At 58.3% G+C, this 21260-nt stretch overlaps 1 protein-coding gene across 1 annotated transcript; it reads left to right on the top strand.

Moving 5' to 3' along the window:
• Window positions 1-15819: 15819 nt before the first annotated feature.
• Window positions 15820-19480, top strand: HIGD1B (HIG1 hypoxia inducible domain family member 1B). The gene is made up of 4 exons (XM_037887114.2): window positions 15820-15954; window positions 17294-17397; window positions 17963-18097; window positions 19267-19480. The coding sequence occupies exons 2-4, from the start codon at window positions 17301-17303 to the stop codon at window positions 19329-19331; spliced, it is 297 nt and encodes a 98-aa protein (XP_037743042.1). The 5' UTR covers window positions 15820-15954; window positions 17294-17300; the 3' UTR covers window positions 19332-19480.
• The last annotated feature ends 1780 nt before the right edge of the window (window positions 19481-21260 follow it).

Raw genomic sequence — 21260 nt, 5'->3', positions numbered from 1 at the left:
TTGCTTCCTATAAAGGTCTTGGGGACTGAACCTGTGTCTCCCCCCGTCCCCTGGTGAGTGCCCTGACCAGTTGGACTCTCTCCTCGGCCCACTGCATATTTAATCATTTATCCCCAGGGGAGCAGCTTCCACTGGAGAGACTGAGGGAGCCCCCATCGCAATATCCCAGAGCTCAGTGACCAGGGCACGCTCGTGTGGGGGGGAGACCCCTATTCAAACCCATCTCCACATCAGGGGGTGTCAAGAGCTGAGAAGAGGATGGTCAGGCCTAGTGCTTGGAGCAGCAGCTGTCAGGCCTAGTGGTTGGGCCGGGGACGGTAGCCATGGGTCAGAGCAGGAATCAGGAACGGGGCTGGAACAAGGCTGGAGCAGGAGCAGTCCGCCAGCACCACCACGTGGTGGGGGATACTCCCGGCGAGGTAGCGACACCTCGGAGTGGGCTGCTCTGTATCCCTGGCGTTGGGGTCAGCGGCTTAGACCTGCGCCTGTGGCTTGGCCGAGCCCTGGCTCGTTGACCTGGAGCCCTGGCAGAGGGGAGACTGAGCAGCTCAGAAGCACTCTTCAGGCTCAGAGCTGACTCACTGCAGCGGGGATTGAACCTGGGTCTCCGGCACCCCGGGCGCGCCCCACAAGCCTGACGTTTAGCATGACCACCAACTCTTCACCAGCATGGCGGCAAACACCAGCTCCGATAGATGGTTCACGGCTTGGAATCCCAAGCAGAGGCTGGCACCTCTCTCGGACCCAGAGTAAGGCACTTGCCTCCCTTTGAGGGATGGGGCTACGGCCACACTCTTCCTCTGGGCATTTCCTGCTGGCTAGCTTCGGCAGCTCCCCGTTCAGCATGCTGGCTGTGGTGGATCCCTTCTTTGGGTGCCTGTCTCTGCCCAGGCATTGTGTAGGGAGCCTGGAGGCCTAACTCTGGGCTGTGGACTCCACTGGAAGGCAAGGACCTAGGTCCCTTTTTGGATCTAGCCCTTAGGCCCCTGTTGTAGGAGCGGAGAGAGAAGAGATGCCAGAGACGGGTTTTCAAACGCACTTACTGTGAAGCAAATGGCAAAACTCCCATTGACTCCAATGGAAGCAGAGACTGGCAAGGCTGCTCTTTGGAAAGTCCCACCCCACGTTCTTCCGCAGAGAGCAAGTCCTGCCCGGAGGCCTCCCAGTGCACTGAGTTCTGTCTCCAGCACATAAACTCCCAGCACTCAGCTGGGCGGATCCTCGAATCCATGTGGGGCCACTGCATGGCTACAAGGATCCATCTCCTGGGCCAGGGCCTTAGAAAACTCTCCTGCAGTCAGATCCATGCAGGCAAAAACTCCCCAGACTTCAGTGGGAGCTGTGCCGGTGGGCAGAGTGCACACGTGTGTAATGACTAGCCCCAGGACTCGGATTCGATAGGGAAGGGAGAATCTTGTGCTGCGAGCAGAAAGGAGAGCTGGGTTGTGGATAACTGATCAGACGGATTTTGGCATCTTTAGGCATGGATACATTGCCGCCCATTATTAACCTGTGTGTCTGAGAACCATTCTGGCGGTGACGCCGCCCCCCAGCTCCCCAGGCCTAGCGGCAGCGACTCAAATGCACCGGTTTGTTGGTAGTTCAAGAATCGCAGCAGCGTGGGAACAAGGTCCAGTCGCACCCAGGGTGCGAAGGAATCGTGCTGCTGAGAGCTCCAGAAGGAGGTGAAAACCTCGCCTCAGTGCCCCTGCCATGAGGGGATGGCAACTGTGCAAGGGAGCTATGGGTCCGGGTCCAGTCCCAGGGATGCCCCATATGCCATCCACAGCCACAGAGTCAGGATGCAGAGACACGGGCAGAAGGGAGCATTGTGATCATCAGTCTGCCCCCCTGGGTGACACAGGTCAGAGACCTGCCCTGAATTAATACCTGGTTGAACTAGAGCAGATCCAGTCTTGATTTAACACTTTCTAGTGCTGGAGAAGCTCTTGGGACGTCGTTCCAAAGGTTAATTATCCTCCCTGTTAAAAATGTGCCTTATTTCTAGTCTGGATTTGTCTTGCTTCGACTTCCAGCCGTTGGCTCATGTTATCCCTTTGTCTGCTGGACTGAAGAGCCCTTTGCCACATTTCCGTTCCCCACACAGGTACTTACAGACTGTGATCAAGTCGCCCCTAAGCCCTCTCCTTGTTAAACTAACCAGTGAGCTCCTTGAGTCTATAGCATGCTAAGCATTTGTTCACATCCTTTAATCATTCTTGTGGCTCTTCGCTGACCCCTCCCCAATTTATCAACATCCTTCACCAGAACTGGACACAGGATCCCAGCAACAGTCACACCAGTGCCAGATACAGAGATAAAATAACCGCTCTGCTCCTACTTGATTCCCTTGTTCATGTTTCCCAGGGTGGCATTAGCTCTTTTGGCCACAGCGTCGCACTGGGAGCTCGTGGTCAGCTCATTATCTACCACGATTTCCCAAATCTTGTTCAGAGTCGCAGCTTCGCAGGATAGAGTCCCCCACCCTGTACGTACAGCCGACAGCCCTTGTTCCTAAGGGGGACATTTACATTTGGGCAGTCTGAACTGCGACGTGTTTGCTCTTCCCCGCCTACCAAGCAATCCCGCTCACTCTGTATCAGTGACCTTGGCCTCTTCATGATTTACCATTCCCCCAATTTTGTGTCATCTGCATATTTTCTCAGCAATAATTTTATATTTTTTTCAGGTCATTGATAAAAATGTTAAATAGCGCGGGGCAGGGGTTCTCCACCTTTTTCTTCCCGAGGCCCCCCCAAGATGCTATAAAAACTCCATGGCCCACCTGTGTCACAACAACTGGTTTTCTGCATATAAAAGTCAGGGATGGCGTTGGGGATAGCAAACAGGGCAATTGCCTGGGACCCCATGCCAGAGGGCCCCCTGCGAAACTAAGTTGCTCCAGCTTTGGCTTCAGCTCTGGGTGGCAGGGCTCAGAGCCACGGGCTTCGGCTTTCTGCCCTGAGCCCCAGCGAGTCTGATGCTGGCTGTGCTTGGAGGAGCCCCTGAAACCTGCTCACGGTCCCCTGGGAGCCCCGGACTTTGGTGAGAACCACTGGCATAAGGCCAAGAACCGATCTTTGAGGGACCCCACTAGAAACACACCCGTACAATGTGAGACCTATCAGTTAGCCAGTTTTTAATCCATGTAATGGTGCCACGTTGATTTTGTATCGTTCTAGTTTCTTAGGATACTGTGCAGTACCAAGTCAAACGCCTAACAGAAGTTCAAGTATATTACATCAGCACTATTACCTTTATCTACCCAACTTGTAATGTCACCAAAAGATATCAAGTTAGTTTGACAGGAGCTCTTTCCCATAAACTCACCTTGGTGGGCATTAATTATATTACCCTTGTTTAATTCTTTACTAATCGAGGACTGGATGAGCCTTCTATTATTTTGCTGGGCGTCAGTGTCAGGCTGACAGGCCTATAACTACCTGGGTTGTCCCATTTATCTTTTTCACATATTGGCACGTTAGCTTTCTTCCAGTCCTCTAGAACGTCCCCTGGGTTCCAAGACTGACAGAAAATCAACATTAATGGTTCAGAAAGCTCCTAAGCCAGCTCTTTTAAAATTCTTGGTTGCAAGTTATCCAAACCTGCTGATTTAAAGATGTCTAACTTTAGTAGCTGCTGTTTAACATCTTCCTGAATTACTGCTGGAATGGAAAGGTTTTCATCATCACCATGTGATGTGACCGTGTCATCTGGCTTTTCTTCAACTGCGGAACAGGAACATTTATGCTAACATGTGCTCCCTGTCTAAGTAATAGACCACATTTCCCAGAACCAGCAACAGAACCTAGGTACCCTGAGACTGGTAACCACTAGATTAGACCATTCCCTATTCCCCAGCAATAGAACCCAGGAATCCGGAGCCCCAGGCCCTGCTGTAACCAGTAGATCACATTGCCCCTGATTCTCCAGACTGGGACTCCCTGCCTGGCTCTCGACCACACTCCCCTCCCTTAAGAATGCCACCAGCATCCCCCAGGCCAGTGCGTCTAGCCCAGCCAGGTTTGTCTGAGTCTCCGTGTCCAGTGAGTGAGGCTGAGGAGGGTGTGTGAGAGGAACGCCCCTTTGGAGGCCTAGCGACTGGGGAAAGCGCAGTGCCGGCCGCCATGACGCAGGCTGAAGCAACGCGGTCTCTTTGTTTACTTCCTCTGCTGTGGTTTCCTCGCGGTCTATATATAACTCAGGGCCACAGCTTGTGCGGCCAGCTCCAGGCTGCCATCAGATCTGCTTCCATTGCTCCAGCCAGGCTGCAGGCGCAGGGTCAGCCAGGAACCCTCCCAGCTGACAGCATGGCCTGGAGAGCCAGTGGTTAAATAAAACAGAAGCAAAAGAAAATCGATTAAATCCTTGTGGGGGGGGCAGGTTTGGTGAGGGGACATGGGCAATGCTCCTCACCTGCGTGTGTCTGCGCCGGGGTGGCCTGGAACTCAGGGCCCACAGCTCGGCTTCCTCCGACAGGCATCATGGCAGGACTTACCGGTGTCTCCATTGTCTAATTTTGTGCGTCTTCTCTTCTCTTCTCCTGCTCTGCGTTGCTGGAGGGGGATTCTAAAACAAGCCAAATCTCCTCTGTCACACACGCTCCACCCGGGGGTGCTTCCCTGCCGTGATCACAAGGCTCCAGCTGTTAGCTGCTGCAGAGCTGAGTGCAGTGAGGCGAGGGAGTGGGAGAGACGTGTGAGGGCCCTGGCCTCTCCCGACTCTTCTTTCCCCTTTGCAGGTGATGGCCATCCACGTGCCCCTTGCCCACAGGCCAGAGAGAAAATCCCCAGGATGCCGCCTGCTCTCCACAGGCCCCAGCCGGCCCAGCTGCTGATCACATCTCCGGGTCTCTTGCTTTTGTGTGTCACTGGCTGACAGTGAGAGACTGACAGATGCTCCAGAGTTGTAGCCACAGCATCTTGCGCGACGTGGCTGAAGGAAACATGGGCGGCAGAGACAAGACAGGGATGCCAGGGCCTTGTGGTTTTCCGGGGGAAGGTTTCCGTGGAGGCCACAAGGAAGCTCTGATCAAGAGCAATGTGCACTCAAGGGCTGGCACCCTCAGCCCTTAAAGGAAATCTCCTATCTCTGCGGGTGGGGCCCCTGAGCAGAGCCCCCTGCACCCTTTCCCCGCAGCAGTGCCAGGCTCTGGCCACACCCCAGGCGCTGGCTCTGAGGGGAAGGGACATCACATTGGGCCCTGGCAGATGTGCCCTTGTGGAGCTGAAGGTGGCACAGTGTGCTAGACTCCCACCGCCTTGCAAAGAGCCTCTCTCCCTGGACTCTGGAAGCCATAATTCTGCTCCCCACAGCCCCACAGGAAGGCCAAGGCTGTGAGGTTCCTGGGATGGCCTCCCTGCTTCCTCACACAAAGCGTGGGCGACCTCACGGCCTCCTGGTGGGCTGGCAGATGTGGGCAGAGTCCCTGGCGTGATGACCCAGGAACAGCAGAACCTGCGTTTATTACTGGCAGAGGGACAGAGCCAGCTCCCCGCATGGGGCTGCACCAAAACACTGTCCCTGTCTCTGAGCAGGAACCATCCCCTCCCCTGCTTCCTCTCAGGGCACGGCCGGGGGCCCTGCCCTTCCCCTCCAGGAAGAGCCACCCCTGTGGCTGTGCCATGCACTGACCCAGCCAGTGCAGTGACTCGATCACGATGCTGCCCCCTCCATCCAGGAACCTCCACGGCCCCTGGAAGCCCTGATGCCCTGAGGCTCACGCCCCGTGTAGTAGGTCCCATCCCCACTGGGCAGGTGGGTCACAGAGGGACCTGCTCACAGTCACACAGGAAGGGGGAACAGGACCCAAGTCTCGCCCTCTGCCTTGGCCAGGAGACCATCCTTGCAGCTGCTGAGCCTGTGGCCCCGTCTCAGCTCTGCCCTGGAACCGGACTGGGGTAAAATGTTACCCCTCCCTCCCTCGGCTTCAGCCACGGCTTTGGCCCGGCCTCTCCCTTTCTCTCCATCCGCCCCGTAGCTGTGTCCCCGTTACTCTGCGCACTCTCCACAGCATCCTGATGAGTGCTGGCCAAGTGCCGGCCCTGCCTTCCTTCGAACCCCGCCCCAACCGGACGATCCCAGGCCCCGCGGGGCTTCTTCCCGAGCGTACGGCGTGGGAGGGCCCGCACACTGTGACCATTTGGGGACGGGAATCTGTGTGCCAGGCACATTTGGCCCATTGCCCAGCACCATTCGCCCTACTCCTGCCTAGGGTTGGCAACTTTCCAATCGCACAAAACCGAATACCCCAGCCCAGCCCCGCCCCTGCCCCTGCCCCTTCCCACCCCTTCCCCAATGTACCACCCCCCGCTCACTACATTCCCCCTCCCTCAGTGGTTCGCTTTCCCCCACCCTCACTCACTTTCACTGGGCTGGGGCAGGGAGTTGGGGTGCCGGAGAGGGTGAGGGCTCCAGCTGGGGGTGCGGGCCCTGGGGTGGGGCTGGGGATGAGGGGTTTGGGGTGCAGGAGCGGGCTCCAGGTTTGGAGGGGGGCTCAGGGTTGGGGTGCAGGCTTACCTCGGGCAGCTCCTAGTCAGCAGTGTTGCAGGACTACGGCAAGCTAGTCCCTACCTGTCCTGGCACCGCACTGTGCCCTGGAAGTGGCTGGCAGGTCTGGCTCTTAGGTGGGGGGAACGGGACAGGAGGCGCCATGTACCGCTCTCACCCACAGGCTCCGCCCCATCTCCCATTGGCTGCGGTTCCTGGCCAATGGGAGTGTGGAGCTGGTGCTTGGGGCGGGGGCAGCGCGCGGAGACCCGTGGTCCCCCTGCCTAGGAGCCAGATCTGCTGGATGCTTCTGGGGCGCAGCACTAGCGTGCCTTAGCCCTGCAGCATCGCTGACCGGTCTTTTAGTGGCCCGGTCGGTGGTGCTGACAGGAGCTGCCAGGGTCCCTTTTCGACCAGATGTTCCAGTCGAAAATCAGACACCTGGCAACCCTATTCCTGCCCTGGGATAACACAGATGGGCTGAGCGTGGGGCTGTAGCAGCCCAGATCCTGGGCCCCAAAGCATTCTGCCTGCCCTGGGCAGAGCTGAGACCAGCCAGTAGGAGTGCAAGTCAGGAGAGCTGGGCTCTGCACTGACTCACTGCATGACCTTGAAAAACAACGGCCCCCGTCATATTCGAGGTGAATATTCATTAGCAGAGCCCCAAGTCAAACGCTGGAAATGGCACCATTAACAGGGAGGGTGACTAACTGCTGGACCAAACACCAAGGGAGTCTTCAGAGCCAGGCCGGAGGCTTTCGGGAAGACGCTTTGGCCAAACAAGCTACTGGACTCAGTACTGGGGTGACGGGGGGAAACTCTGAATTGCGATTTACCAGAGTTCCGACCAGGTGATCTAATGGGTCCGTCCGGCCTTAAACTCTGTGAATCTGCACTGTCCAACCGAGCAATCCTGGTGCCCTCAGCAAGTTCTTACACGCACAAGAGGGAAGGCTGGTCGGGTGACTGGGGTTCTCGATTCTCGAACCTCCACTTGGACAAATTCTGATCAGCCCCCCTGGTTGTGGAGACAGCCTGGGCTGCAAGCGGGTCTGCACTAGTGCTCGCAGTGGCTGAGATGCCACCTTCTTCTTTCTGCTCACAAACCCACCCTGAGCTTTGCAGATGGCTCTCTTCTTTGTAGCTATTTGCTGGCCGGTGTCAAGCTGCTCCCATCCCTGGAGCTGTTCAGTTGGCTCTTTGCGGTGTGTCATTCGTCACCTGGTATCACGTCTGCTTTCTGACTGGGTGGATGGAACTTTTTAAAGCAGGAGAATAGCCACCAATGACCATTCTTCTTCACCCCCCAAATCCCCCTGTCTCCACTCAAAGGGGAGTGTCAGAACAATGTACGGCCATTCCCCCTTGAGATGTTTGCAAGGCCGGGTCCCCAGGGGCATGGCTGTGGGTCAGGATCCAAGCAGGTATTACCAAAGAATCTCGCACAAATCCACTAGCACTAGCTAGCGTGAAGGACATAGGTTCTGTGTTCAAGGTGCATTCACGCTCTGCGTTGGGAGGAGGGATACAAAGCCCCAGCACTCCGCTCCTGTTAACTTCAGTGTCCCAGTTGCCTCATTAGCGCCTTGTCGGGCTCGCTTTGGGGAAGCTGGAGGGCTTTCAAGTTTCCTCCGCGCCTTCTCTTTTTATTCAGAGCATCTCCCCGCTCCGAGGGTGGTTTATTTGCAGTGATGAATGCAGCTGGCGGGCCGAATGACACAAATGCTCGTTGGACCTTGTTAGTGACAAGTCACCAGTTTGGGTTTCTTTGAGACTAACAATGGCTCTGCGTCCTAGGGTTTGACCTCCGCTCTCCTTTCCCGTCCCCGCGATGCCACATCCTAACCAGACTTGGCAGCTAATATTAAGGCTTCCTGACACCCAGTTAACTTCTGAAGCCTTGCTCCTCTCTGTGCATTGCATTGTATTGCGGGCTCAGCACTGGGGGAAGCTCAAAGCCTCTCTGGAAACAGGGCAGAGTATCCGGGGCCAGGTGTGAACTCCTAGCACCCTTCAGCACAAGGCTCGTCAGAGCCATCCCAGTCTGGCTCCAGTCGGCGAGGAAGGGGGTGGGCACCGCAGGGACCTGCATTGTCAGAGGGGCCCTGGGTTCGGTCACAGAACCACTTGCAGAGTTGCAAAGGCTCATTAAAGCCATTGTCATTCACTTCCTCAGACTAGACAAAACTCCCTGGGCCTCAGGGAGTCAGGCACAGATCCCCAATGGGAGTTAGGTACCTAAATACCTTCGGGCTCAGGCACCAACTCCCATGGGCTCAGAATGGCTAGCTTCCGTCAGCCCTTTGAAAATGGCAATCTCAATGCTAATGGTGCCAAGCTCTTCATCCGACCCCTCCCACCTGGAATGAGGGCAAAGCACAGGCCTATGAGTCAAGAGATGGGTAGCTCTGTCCCTGATGCTTCCCAAGTCTCTGCCCTGCTCCGTGCCTCAGTTTCCCCATCTGTCAAATGTCAATCATCATATTGCTCTTCTCCCCCCGGGGGGCTGTGAGGTTTATTTCATTCTTATATGTGAACTGCTTTGAGATCTGCACGCCCAAGACAAGTTGTATTGTTGTTATTATATCTCCCCTGTGCACCGTCCTCCCCGACACCAGTCTTTGAGGGATACAGCCAACCCCAGCTGTCACCAGCAGATACATCCAGCTGTCACAGGAATCCAGCACCTGGGCACTTGTTCTGAGAGAGCAGGCATGGCCCCACTGGGCCCCCCGGCTCCGGCACCCCTGCACGGAGCATCTCGGTGGACTCCACCCAGACCCAGCAGATGAGACGCTCCAGTGCCTCTTCCCGACTTGCTTTTGCCCCTCTCCAGCCCATCGATGGGAGGGTCTCCCAAGTGCTTTCCAAAGCTGCCAGCCCCTGTGGGAGGCGTTTCTCCGTCTCTGGGCTCCCGTAGCGGCTCAGTGCACGCAGGAGCCAAGGCTGAGATTTCCCAAAGTGGTGAATCATTTTTGGGCTCCAAACGCAGACTCTTCTAAAGGGGCAAGTCAGTTTCCTAGGCCCAAGTAAGTGGCCACACTGGAGGCCAGGTGCTGCAGTGGAGGGGTGGGGGGAAGAAACTCCCTCCCATCAGTATATGGCGCCCCCTTCAGTCTGCTTCCAGACATTGCTCTTTAGCCAAGCTAGCATTTCCCGGCCTTGTCCAGCTGGGCTGAGGAGTGGAAGGGGGGTGGGGAGGGAGCAGGGAGCGAATTCTCCCTTGTGGGGAGCAGGCAGGGAAGGTGTTCGAAGCTGCTCTGGGAGCAGGGAGGGAGACGGAGTCCCAGGATAAGGGTTAGTGGGATAAACGCAAGGGGCCGTGCCCTGCCCCACCTGGCTAGCTCCCCCGGAGACACAGGCGGGGCAGAGACCAGGCAGTGCGGACAGGCTCCATTCGGGAAGTGGGAGGAATGGGGCTGTACAAAGCAAGTGTTACAACTGGAGGGAGGCTGGTCCAGTGGTCAGGGCTCTAGCCTGGGACTTGGGATAGCTGGGCTCAGTTCCCTGCTCTGCCACAGCCTGTGTGACCGTGGGCAAGTCAGTCAGTGCCTCAGTTTCCCATCTGCGGAGAAAGATGCTCCTGTTCTCCCATCCTGTGGAGCCCTGCGGGGCTGGGACCATTTCTTACTCTGTGTCCATGCAGCACCTAGCTGAGGAGGGCCCTGAACTGGGCAGGGCCTCTCGCTGCTTCAAGTAAATAAGGACAATACTTCTCAATCGATCCCATTAAATGTTCCACTCCAGCCGGTGTCTCAGTGGAGGGCTGGGAAGCACCGACGTGCCCTGCCCTGGCACCCTGAAGGAATGCGCTCGTTAACCGGGCTGCAAGCCGCCCGCCAACTGCACTTGAGAGGCCTGCACAGCCACTCAGCGTCTGTCCGAACCAGCCCCGCCACCCAGAGACCCAGCTGAGCCTGCGAACAAAAGCTCCAGTTCCTTCCTGCTGCTTTCCCAGAGCCCGGCCAGCTGTTAGACAAAGGACACACGGGCACTTACCAGACTGGTTTGCCATGCTCCAAAGGAAATGACAGGACCCCCCAGCAAAACAGTGTGAGGTCCTGGATGCATGAAAAGCCAATTAGCTTAATGAAGTGAACCATTACAAGCTCCCGAGCTGCCTCTCCCCACGCTCTGGCCCAGACAGTCTCCTGCCCAAGCCTCAACAGAGACGCTGCGTGGGCCAGCCCTGGGCCGCTCCGTGGCTCACCCTCTCTTGCTGGGAAGGAGCAGGGGGACAGACGGCTGCGGACCAAGGAATCCACCTTCACAAATGCACTAACTGGCCCTCATGTGCCGGAGGCAGAGCGTCGGAGAGCCCCCAGCTCCCCTCCCCCGCCTCAGCCAGGGCGGCATGTGGGGGAAGCTGGCCCTCCTGCTGCCTGAGCTTTCCTGCTCTGTGGGTAAATAGGGGCTGCCAGGCCAGCACCATTTGCTAGTAGCTGAAGCAGCTTCAGGGAGGGAAGAGCTCGCTTTGGAGTGAGCCCCACATTCCCCAGGAGGGTCAGTTGCCAGAAGGGGACCAGGAGAACAGCTCCAAACCATCCCAGGCCAGGGGCCTGCTTAGACAGCCCCACACGGCCCTGGCCACGCTGCCAGAGCGGTGCAGCTCCCGCTAGTCTCCTTGCTCTGGAGAGTGCCAGGCCCTGTCCTGCCGGCTTTCCTGCGGCACCAGAGCCCACAGCAGCAGGGTGAGCTTGGCTCCCATTTTACACGTCCCCTTCCCTGCAGGGTGGGCCCCAGGGCTCACCCCTCCCCGGCTGCTGGTCCCAGAGTGGGAGCTTCCCCCGGGGGTTGTTATTTCGATGGGGACAGCTAGCGTGGCCGATCAGCCAGCCTGAGACCGCGCGTGGTCCGGGCTGCTGCCTGGGCTTCCAGCCGTGCACAGCCAGGGGGCCCACGAGCAGGGTCCGTCCCCCGCCCAGGAGCTCTCCGCGGGAGCGAAGCGGCTGGGTGTTGGTGCCAGGAAAAGAGTGTGACAGCGGATGCGTGTGTCTGGGGAGGAGGGGGGCGTTGCCAGGTGCAGGCTGCAGGGGTCACCCTGACGGGTTCCTGCCCCCGGCCCCGCTCAGAGGCCGCCCGACAGAGCCAAAGTGGCAGCGTGGCTGGAAGCAGCTCTGGGCTCCAGCGAGAGGAAGCAGCAGGGCCGTGCCGCCCTCCCTCCTGACCCCGCTGATGCACCCTGGGGGCACGTGGGAGCTCACACAGCCGGCTTGGGAAAGGGCTGTTTATCTCTCTCCCTTTCGCCCCTGGAATTCACAGGGGCTGGGGCCCGGCTCCAGCCCTTTGATCTAAGGAGGGGTCAGTGTTTTCCACTGGAGCTCCCCGCAGTGAGGGAGGGAACAGGATGTTGGTGGCTGCAGCTGGGCCACCAGGCTCTGACCCGGGTCCCTCTGTAAACATCCCTCATGAGAAACAATCCCGTCCCCAGCCTGGTGGGAACAGCAGCAATGGGAACGGGTGGGACACGTCTGTCGCACTCTCCCTCTGCTGGAACCTCCCTCCCAGCTGGCCCGGCTCAGAGGCTGGCTCATGGCGCCTCACTTCTCATCCCTGTGAGTCCAGAGTAACTCAACTGACTTTGCTGGCTGAGATCAGTGGGCCAGATACCACGGTGACAGGGGCTAGAACAAGATCTCAAGAAGCAGTATAGCCCAGTGGGTGGCACACAGACCTGGGACTCAGAAGACCTGGGGTTTATTCCTAGCTCTAGTCTGCTGGGTGACCTTGAACAAGTCATTTCCCTGCTCCGTGCCTCAGTTTCCCCCAGTCAGAATGGGGACAGGACACTGACACTGACCTCCTTTGCACGGCTCTCTGAGATCCTCAGGGCAGCTCAAGGGGGAACTGCCAGATCTCGCCTACACTGGAGAATTCCTAAGGAACTGTGGAAGGGCACAGATCGGAGCCTCTGCCCCGTCGCTCCCCATCACTCTGGCAAGATGGCCACATGCTCCAGAAGCAAGGAGCACATGACAAACCTAATGGGGCTCTGGGCTCGGCACCCTGGGGAACAAGCGCTGACAAGTTCTCCACCTTTGGCTGCATGCAGAACTGGGTCCTTAGTGCTGCATGGCAGGGTTCAGGGGCTGTTGCACCCCAGCTGGGACTGCCCTCCCCCACCTCCCAGCTGATTTATTACTGGTGGGGGATAAATCACTGCAGCTGGGAAGCAGCAGCCAGGGTGCCAGTGTCCCAGGTGGGCACTCTGCTGCTAAGCCAAGGCAGGGGCTTGCCCCAGTGCATCCCAGTTTATCCCCTCTCACATTTCTGACACCCTCTCCCTCAACCATGGGCAAGCAGATACTGCCTGCCTCTCGCAGGGGTTGTGGGAGCTGCACAAGGGGCGATGGATCCGGGCTAGCGGGGGTCCCATGGGGTGGGGGGACTCAGCACATCCTGGGGGGCAGGCAGAACTAGATTAAGAGAGAGGGAAATGGGGCGGAAGAGCAGGGAAACCTGCCTGGCTCCGAGATCCACTGGGACAGAATCCTTTCCCTGGGGAAGTGCTGGGAGCCCCTTTGTGTGGGACGCTGAACACTTCCCAGATGCTGGATGTGTCCCAGCAGGATGGGGACTGGCTGCACCCCAGATCTTCTCGGGCAGCTTAGCCCACTGGTCAGGGTGTGTCACCGTCTGCCACAGCGGAGGTTAGCAACACCCTGGCCTCGGGCGCACCAGCTGTAGAGACTCCGGTGTTGAGCCCTGGACGGCCCCAGTGCAGTCCCTTGTGTCTTGGCCAAGACGGCGATGGACTGGGCACTGGGGGGCCAAGCTCAGGCCTTGGGCCTCCTCCGAGACCCCGCGCCCTCTAAAAGCTTGTCTGCTGCTTCAGAGGGCTGCTCCTAACCCACAAAGCCCTATGAACTGGCAACAGCCTTTGCGTTGCCCACATTCTGAAGCGATCCAGGGACCTGGCTTCCTCCCACTCACCCCTCCCCCAAGCTGTGTGTCACCTGCAGAGTTTCCCGGAGATGATTTCTGATTTGGGTCTAGGTCATTAATCAAACTGTGAAATAGTGAAGGGCCAAGAGCCACTCCCTGCAGGACTCCACTGGAAACACACCTGCTCGATGATGATTCCCTGTAAACAGTTACATTTAGTCAGTTTTTAATCCATGTAATGTGGGCCAGGTTCATTTTATATTCTAGTTTTTTAATCAAAATATTGTGCAGTATCGACTCAAATGCCTTGCAGAAGTCTAATTATATTATACCTTTGTCAACCAAACATGGAATATCATCAAAAAGAGATATCAAGTTAGTTTGTCATGATCTATTTTCCACAAACCCATGTTGATTGATATTAATTATGTTATGCTCCTTTAATTCTTTATTAACTGACGAGTGGATCAGCTGTTCCATTATTTTGCCCGGGATTGATTTCAGGCTAACAGGCCTGTAACTACTCACATTGTTCCATTTCCCTTCTTAAATATTGGCACAACATTAGCTTTCTTCCAGTCCTCTGGAGTTTCCCTAATGTTCCAAAAGTTCTGGAAAAATCAACTTTAACATTCCAGATTGCTCCTCAGCTAGCTCTTTTTAAACTCTTGGTTGCAAGTTCTCCGAACCTACTGATTTAACAATCTCCAACTTTAGTAGCTGCTGTTTAACATCCTCCTGAGTTACTGTTGGAATGGAAAGTATTTCTTCATCATCTTATGATATACCTACATCATCTGTCTTTTTCCCAAATACAGAAGAGGAATATTTATTGAACACTTCTGCTTTGTCTGCAATTCTACCACTTCCATTTAGTAATGGACCAATACCATTTCTAGGATTCCTTTGGTTCCTAATATACTTAAAAAACCCTCTACTTATTGTCCTTAACTGTGCCGGCCAAAGATGCCTCCTTGTGTCCTTTTGCTTCTCTTATCAATTTTCTATAATTCCTAGATTCTAATTTATATTCATTGCTATCAACTGCCTCCTTTTTCCATTTGGTATCTATTGTTTTGGTTTTTTATATATATCTGCTTTCGCTTCAAATTAATGGCTTGAGACCTGGTTTATCAGAGATTGCCTTACACTTCATGATCATCCAAGACAGCTATTCTCCACATTAATGATGCAGCTGGACAGACCAGGCATGGACCACTCTCTGCAGCAGCCTTCCATTTATCAGCTCCATAGGGTGATGGAAGGTCTATGCCAAATCTATAAAGCCCTTGGAAAGAAAAGATGCTCTCGTGGCTAAAGCCCCTGCTAACGTGGAAGAGAAGCCCTGGAAAGCCTCTGCCATGGATTTCATAGAGAGCCCATACACCATTTGCTGCAGAATGGCTGCGCGGGAGCAGCACGCAGGCCATGCTCCATGGTGATGTTCTCTAGACTGGTCTAAATCCAGCAGAGAACATGACGATTCGGAGGCCCTGCTTCCCAGCCAGAAGTCACTGATTTTCACAAAGCACCAGTGCTGAAGCCTCTTCCCCAGGCTCACTGGGACATGGCCAGTGGGCAACATCAAGCAATGCCATGGGCATGTTGGTGACACCGCCCACAAGAGGATCTCCAAGCACTTTACCAATGTCTGGTCACTTGGCCGCACAGCCCCCATGTCGGCAGATATTAGTGTCCTCGGTTTACACATGTTCAAACTGAGGACCCAGGAGAGGAAATGACTTGCCCAATGAATCAGTGCCAGACCTGGTGCAGAACCCAGGAGTCCTGACTCCCAGCCCCTGCTGTCTCTCCTAAGCAGACAACCCGGCCTTCCTCGTGGGGGGTGGGGGTGGGGCCGTTGGGCTCTTCCCTCCGTACTAACATTAGTGTAATTCCTGCCACCAGCCTGCCACTGCCCAGCACCACCTGCCCCCAGGGGATCTTCTAGCCCCACCACTTCCCCCATCCCTCAGGCATGAGGGGCCGGGCACGGCCGGGTGTCACTGCCTACCCATGGGGGGCAGAGGGCAGAGGCTTGGGGCCATGTAAGGGGGTCCAGGGGACGGGAGCCCCGTGGTTAACGGGGCTGGCAGCAAAGGCAGGGCAGGGAGCTCAAAGGCTTGTTAGCGGGAGGAAGGCAGAGCCCATCCTGGGGCGGGGGTGGGGAGTCTGGGGGCTGTGAGCTACGACTGCAGGGGTGGCTGGCAGACAGGGAGGGACAGGAGGCTGGTGGACACCCTGAGGTGCTGGTGGAGCTGGAACTTTTCCCGCCTGTTTCTCGTGGCTCAGGGAATCCTGGGCAAAGCCGGAGGCCTGGGTGCTCAGCCAGTGGGTGCGGTCTTGATTTCACCGGAGACCCTTTCCTCTGGGAGAGGAGCTGGAGTCCAGCAGACAAAGGGTTAAGGTCCCTGGAACTGGTGCCAATTTACCAGCCCCCTCTCTGCTCTCTCCCCCTCCCCAGCCGGTGACTTTGCTGTAACCCTAACGTGAGGGGCTGGGAAATGTCCCTGGTGCGGACGGGGAGAGGAGATCCAGCCCGGGCAGCCTGCAGACCTAGCCCAGCAACACTGAGAGCAGGTAAGTGCCAGCAGGCCCCTGGCACATGGCTCTGGGTCCTTTGGATGGGGCCCGGTGAGTGCTGGACAGCGCCCAGGAGCCAGCAGCCTTGCCAGGGGCTCGGCACCCTGGCTGCCTGAGCAAGGAGGGAGGTTCAGTGTCTCAGGTCACGGCGCTTCGCTCGGCTCTCTGCTGGGTTGGGCCTGCAGCTTTCTCGGCCGCTTGGCAGAGCTGTTGGCGCTGGGCAAGCAGCCCAGGGATGAGGGGTTTGGAAATATCCGTCACTGGGAAGCCTGGCGATGCCACACTGGTGCCCAGCGGCCCTGGGCAGGTAATGGCTACAGAGCTGCTGAGCATTAGCAGCATGAAATCTGCGCCAGCCCCATCCCCTGCGCACCTGGGCACGGACCAGGGGATGGCGGCTCCTGTACAGAGGGAGGCAGGTTCTCGAGCAGAGGGAAGTCAGGACCCCCCCCCTCAGAGGATACCAGCTACAGGTATTTTACTGCACCCCTGGGACCCTGACGCTTGCTCCCCACCGTGAACTCAGCCTGCCCTGCTTTAGGACAAACACGGCCCTTCATGGTGTCATGCTCACAGGCCCGTCACTGACTGTAGCTACAGCTTATCCCTGGCTTGTGGCACATGAGCGGCATCCCGGTTACCTGGGAATTGTCCCGCTGGCTCAGGGTCTGTCTCGGGGGCTGACAGTGGCCTCGGGTCGGTGCTGGCACCGGACAGGCCCCAGGCACAGCCTGGCCTTGGGCTGGCTGGTGCGAATGCCTCGTCCCCTGCGCTGCAGACCCAGTCGCACCTGTCCACGACGCCCAAAGCCCAGCAGAGCGACGCAGGGGTGAGGCACTGGAGCCCTGCTGGCATCTCAGACGCTTGCTGCAGCCGCACGAGCCCATTGCTGGGGGCAGCAGGGCACAGCACAGACCGAGTGGGTTCTGTTCTGGGAAGCTCCCCGCGCCCCAGGGGGAACAAGTGGCCAGCAGTGGCCCACCCATTCACATGCCTTAGCTGGGCAGCCCCTGGACAGGCCCCAGGGAAGCAGGATTCCTGGGTTCTGCCCCTGGCCCTGCCACCGACTTGCTCTGTGACCATGGGTGACAGACACCTGCCCCTCTCCGGGCCCCAGCTGTAAAGTGGGGAGAGGGAGGAGGCGTGGGTTGTTCCTGTGGTAAGACACTAGGAAGCACAAGGAAGTTGTGATAGTGCAAAGCCCTGGCTGGGGGCACCAGGCAGACCCCGGGGTACAGCTCTGTGGGGTGGGGTGGGGGCAAAGGGGACACTGGAGGAGGGGAGTCACTGACTGCTGGGGTTGGAAAGCTGGCTCATGGAGCCTGTTTGGCTGCAGGGGCAGGATGGTTATGGATGAAAGCCAGTGGGTCCCTGAGCGTGAAGGCACCGTCTCCACCAAGCTCCTGCAGAAGGCGGGTGCGGCCCCGTTCGTGCCCGTTGGTGAGTGGGGGCGAAGGGGTGCTGCTGGGAGGGCAGTGTGCCCCGGGACCCAGTGAGGGGACGGCCTCAGGAGCTGCTCCCTGGAGGCTGGGTGGGGATGGACGGGGGTGGCAGGACCAGAATAGCAGGGCTGTGGCAGGTCAGATGGGAGCTGCGGGAACTTTCATAGCACCTGCCCCACAAGCTGCGTGGCCACGAGAGGTGTGAAAAACCCTTCCCCAGCCAAGCCAGGGCAGCTCCTGGCTTCCCACAATCGCTGGGTGCAGAGCGCTGGCTGGCATGTGAAATGGACCCATCCTCCGAGCCCAAGGGAGGGGAAGAGCTAGTAACTACCGGGCCCGTGTGCTGACTGGCCCCTGCAGGGGGAATCGCAGCACGGACGGTGCTACGGGCGGGGGCTGCCGACAGGAGCAGAGTAGCACAGAAGCCAGGAAGAATCAAACAAACCAAAAGTACCAGGGAGGCCCTTGGCCAGCAGCTCACGCCGCAGCATCAGCCTCCTCAACGCCAGCTGTGTGCCCTGGAGAGCCTCCCAGCGACCCAGCTGCCATGTGCTCTCCCACAGGCATTGGGGGCTTTGCCCTTGTGGTCGCTTATGGCCTCTACAGACTGAAGGCCAGAGGAAAGATGAAGATGTCCGTGCACCTGATCCACACCCGCATGGCTGCCCAAGCCTGCGTGGTTGGAGCCATCACGCTGGGTAAGTGAGGGCTGGGGTATGCTGGGGCCAAGGTGTACATGGGCTGTAGCCTAGGCAAGCTGGGACCCGGACGGGGGCTGCATTCTGCTAGGCACCGAAACCCCCACCAGGGTGGTGGATTCTGCAGCCGCTGGATGGTGCGTTGGCATTGGCCACCTCTTCTTGGGGCCGCGGCCTGAGTCACGCAGAGGAAGGGGGGGGTCACTCAATCGGAGGGGTTCACTTGAAATTGGTGCCAGATCGAAGGGACTCCTTTGTCACACACAGAATTGGGCCATGAAGTCCAAGGTCCCTGCCCTCACGTACAAAGGGAGAAGCTTTGTCCACACCCAGGGCTGCTGCTGAATATCACCTTGGGCACCTGAATCACCCATACAGTAACGGGGCTGCGTCTGCAAGCGGCTTCCCCTTTCCTCCACCCTGCTGGAGAAACCTGCCTTCCTCCCCTTCCCCACCACGGCTTGAGACAACGCAGCCCCTCTCTGCCAAGATGTGTGGAGGGGCCAGCGGGCAGGGGGGCCAGGCAGCTGGGGAACATCAGCCAGGCGAGGACAGCGGTGCGGAAAGCTGATGGGCCCCAGTGAGCTCTCTGGAGCGCGCAGTTAGCAGCTTCCAGCAGGTCGAGTGCGTCAGCCCAGGTGCAGGGCCGAGGCCACAGCCGCTTGGAAAAGCTCTCCTGATGCTAGGGCCCTGCCCCCCGGCCAGACTCCAGCTCGGCGATCCTGCAGCAGTTCGCTGGGCCTGAGTCTCGTTTATACTGCAAGCCCTTGCAGCGAGACTTGGGCCATGTGATTTGGGGGCCGGAAGGGAGCGTTGTGCCCATCCGGTCTGCCCTCCTGCATGGCCCCAGCCGGAGCGTTTCAGCCAGCGCCGCCTGCATCGAGGCCAACTGGGGCAGGTTTTAGAGACATCTGAACGAGGCAAATCGCCCGCAGCCTGGGGGTAGCTGCGTTGGTGGCCAAGGGCCCTCGTGGTTCGCACTTTACAAGCTTCTGTTCCCGGTTGCCCCTACGGCTTCAGCTGCCTGCTCCTCGGGAGTGTGTGAAGTGATCCACAGTGCTCCAGGACAGACAACGCTCTAGAAATACAAGTTATTTGTGTGGCACGTTCCTGGTGCCACTGACCCTTTCCCTTTCGGGCCTGCGCCGATGTCACGGTCTCTCTTGCAGGAGCAACCTACACGGTGTACAAAGACTACCTGCTGAAACCGGCTGCGGACAGAGCCCAGAAATAGCCCAGAGGAAGCTGCAGCGTCTGAGGGCCAAAGCACAGCGATCTTCCCTTTGCGGAACCTAGGCCCCTGCAGCCCCGCGCTCCCTGGGGCTGCTGTTGTGTATGGAACCAATCCTGCTTTCACGGTTTATAAAGTTACAGGTAACGGGAGGCTCAGCCCGGTTCTTGGAACACACTTGGAGCTGGTGCAGGGGAGCTGCAGCCAGCACTTTCTGAGCTGGTCAGTAAGGCAGGCAGGCAGGGCAGGGCTCTAGGGGGCAGGACGCCTGGGTTCTATTCCGAGCTCGGAGGGAGAGCAGCGTGGCAGCTAGGCAGGGGGTGGGGGCGAGGGCTCAGACTGCTGCATGATGGATGAATGGTGCTAAGGTGAAGGGAGAAATGATGTCCGTGTGGCGAAGGCCGGGGCCTGCGCTCCATGCCCTGCTCTACACCTGGGTGGCCTGGCACTAGCATCTCTGAGCTGCAGTTCCCAGAGCCGGATTAACCTTTTGTGGGCCCCCAGGGGGGCAATGGAGCAGGGTGCAGTGGGGTCAGTCCCTGGAGCGAGGGGCTGGCCAGGGGCATGGCATGGCAGGGATGGCCGCGCTCCGCCCAGCCCAGTGCTGGGAACTATTTACAAACCGGCACCCACAGCTCTTCCCCACCCCCTCACAGCCCAGCACCCACCGTCCCCCAGACACCCCTTTCCCCATACCCTGCCTCCCGGCCGCACTCACTGGCTCTGCTGGGAGGTGACCGTCTGACGGGCTGAGCCGGCAGCGCAGCCAGGGCTGGTCCTGGGGCGGGGAATTGCTCCAGCCGCTCAGGAGTGGTGCAATCAGCCAGGCCAGGGCCCACTTGCCTGGAGGGGCCCAGTCAAGCCCTCCCCCACCCAACTGGCTGAGACTGGCCAGGCTTCTGCACCAGTCCCAGGTGGCTCAGCTCCCGGGAGACAGGTGGGGCCCCATGGGTGGTGGGAAGCATAGACTGCCCGGGGCTGGAGGTGCACTGGGGTCTGGCCGGGGGGCAGGGCCAGGGGATGAAGAGGAACAAGTGGTGGGTGGGATGGGGTGGGGCAGGGAGGCTGGCAGGGTCTCAGCGCACAGGGCAAGCGGAGCAGGCTGGGGCCCCTTCTGAGCATGGGCCCGGCTCCATGGCGCCATTGTAAACCTGGCACTGGCAGTTCCCCCAGCTCTGAAACAGGGTAACCACCCCATCTCCTCTCCCTTGCCCCGGTTATGGTCTGGGGCGGAGCTGTGCCAACAAAGGACTGCCGCAGGGCTGGGAGAGGTGCATGGCAGGGGCCTGCGCCAGAGCCACGCCATGGGACTGAGATCTCCATGGAGAGAGAACAGGGCTCAGGGCCCCTACAGGCTTGTTACCAACATACACTGAAGCCAGGCCAAACTGGTCTCCTTGGAGCCGAGCCCTCTCATCCAGCCCTAGGTAGCCATAAGACAGAGACCTGCTCCGTTAGGCAGCCCTGCTCCCCGCTGCTAGCATAGGGCCATGCTCACAGCCTGGCACAGCGCACAGGTGCCTGCCCAGAGGACAGGAGCTCAGTGCTGCCGCCGGGGGCCTGACATCCCGAGGACTTTCCACCTTGCCTCAGCTCAGGCCAGCAAGACCCACATGAGTGAATAAAGCAGGTGCTCAGCTCCGGCTGGCTCCAGAAAGCCCTGGGAGCTGCAGACAGGGATGAGGATGGGACTCTGGAGGGGCCATGGCTAGGGCCAGCCTGGCAGGAGGTCGGGGCTCCAATATGAACTGACACAGGGAAGTGCAGTCACATGGAGCTGGAAAGAGACCAGGGACCAGCACCGTGTTTGCTCCACAAGAGGGTGAACAGAGGCAGCCCCAAGCAAAGGCTCCAGGGTATGTGGAGAAGAGGTACGGCCTGAGCAGGGGCAGTGCCGGCTTCCCAACACTGATCTGGGGGGGCAGTACTAGG

Source organism: Chelonia mydas, chromosome 27 (assembly GCF_015237465.2).
Source record: "Chelonia mydas isolate rCheMyd1 chromosome 27, rCheMyd1.pri.v2, whole genome shotgun sequence".
In the NCBI taxonomy this organism is placed as follows: Eukaryota; Metazoa; Chordata; order Testudines; family Cheloniidae; genus Chelonia; species Chelonia mydas.
The sequence above is the reverse complement of the archived record's forward strand: the minus strand, read 5'-3'. Positions and strand labels throughout refer to the sequence as shown.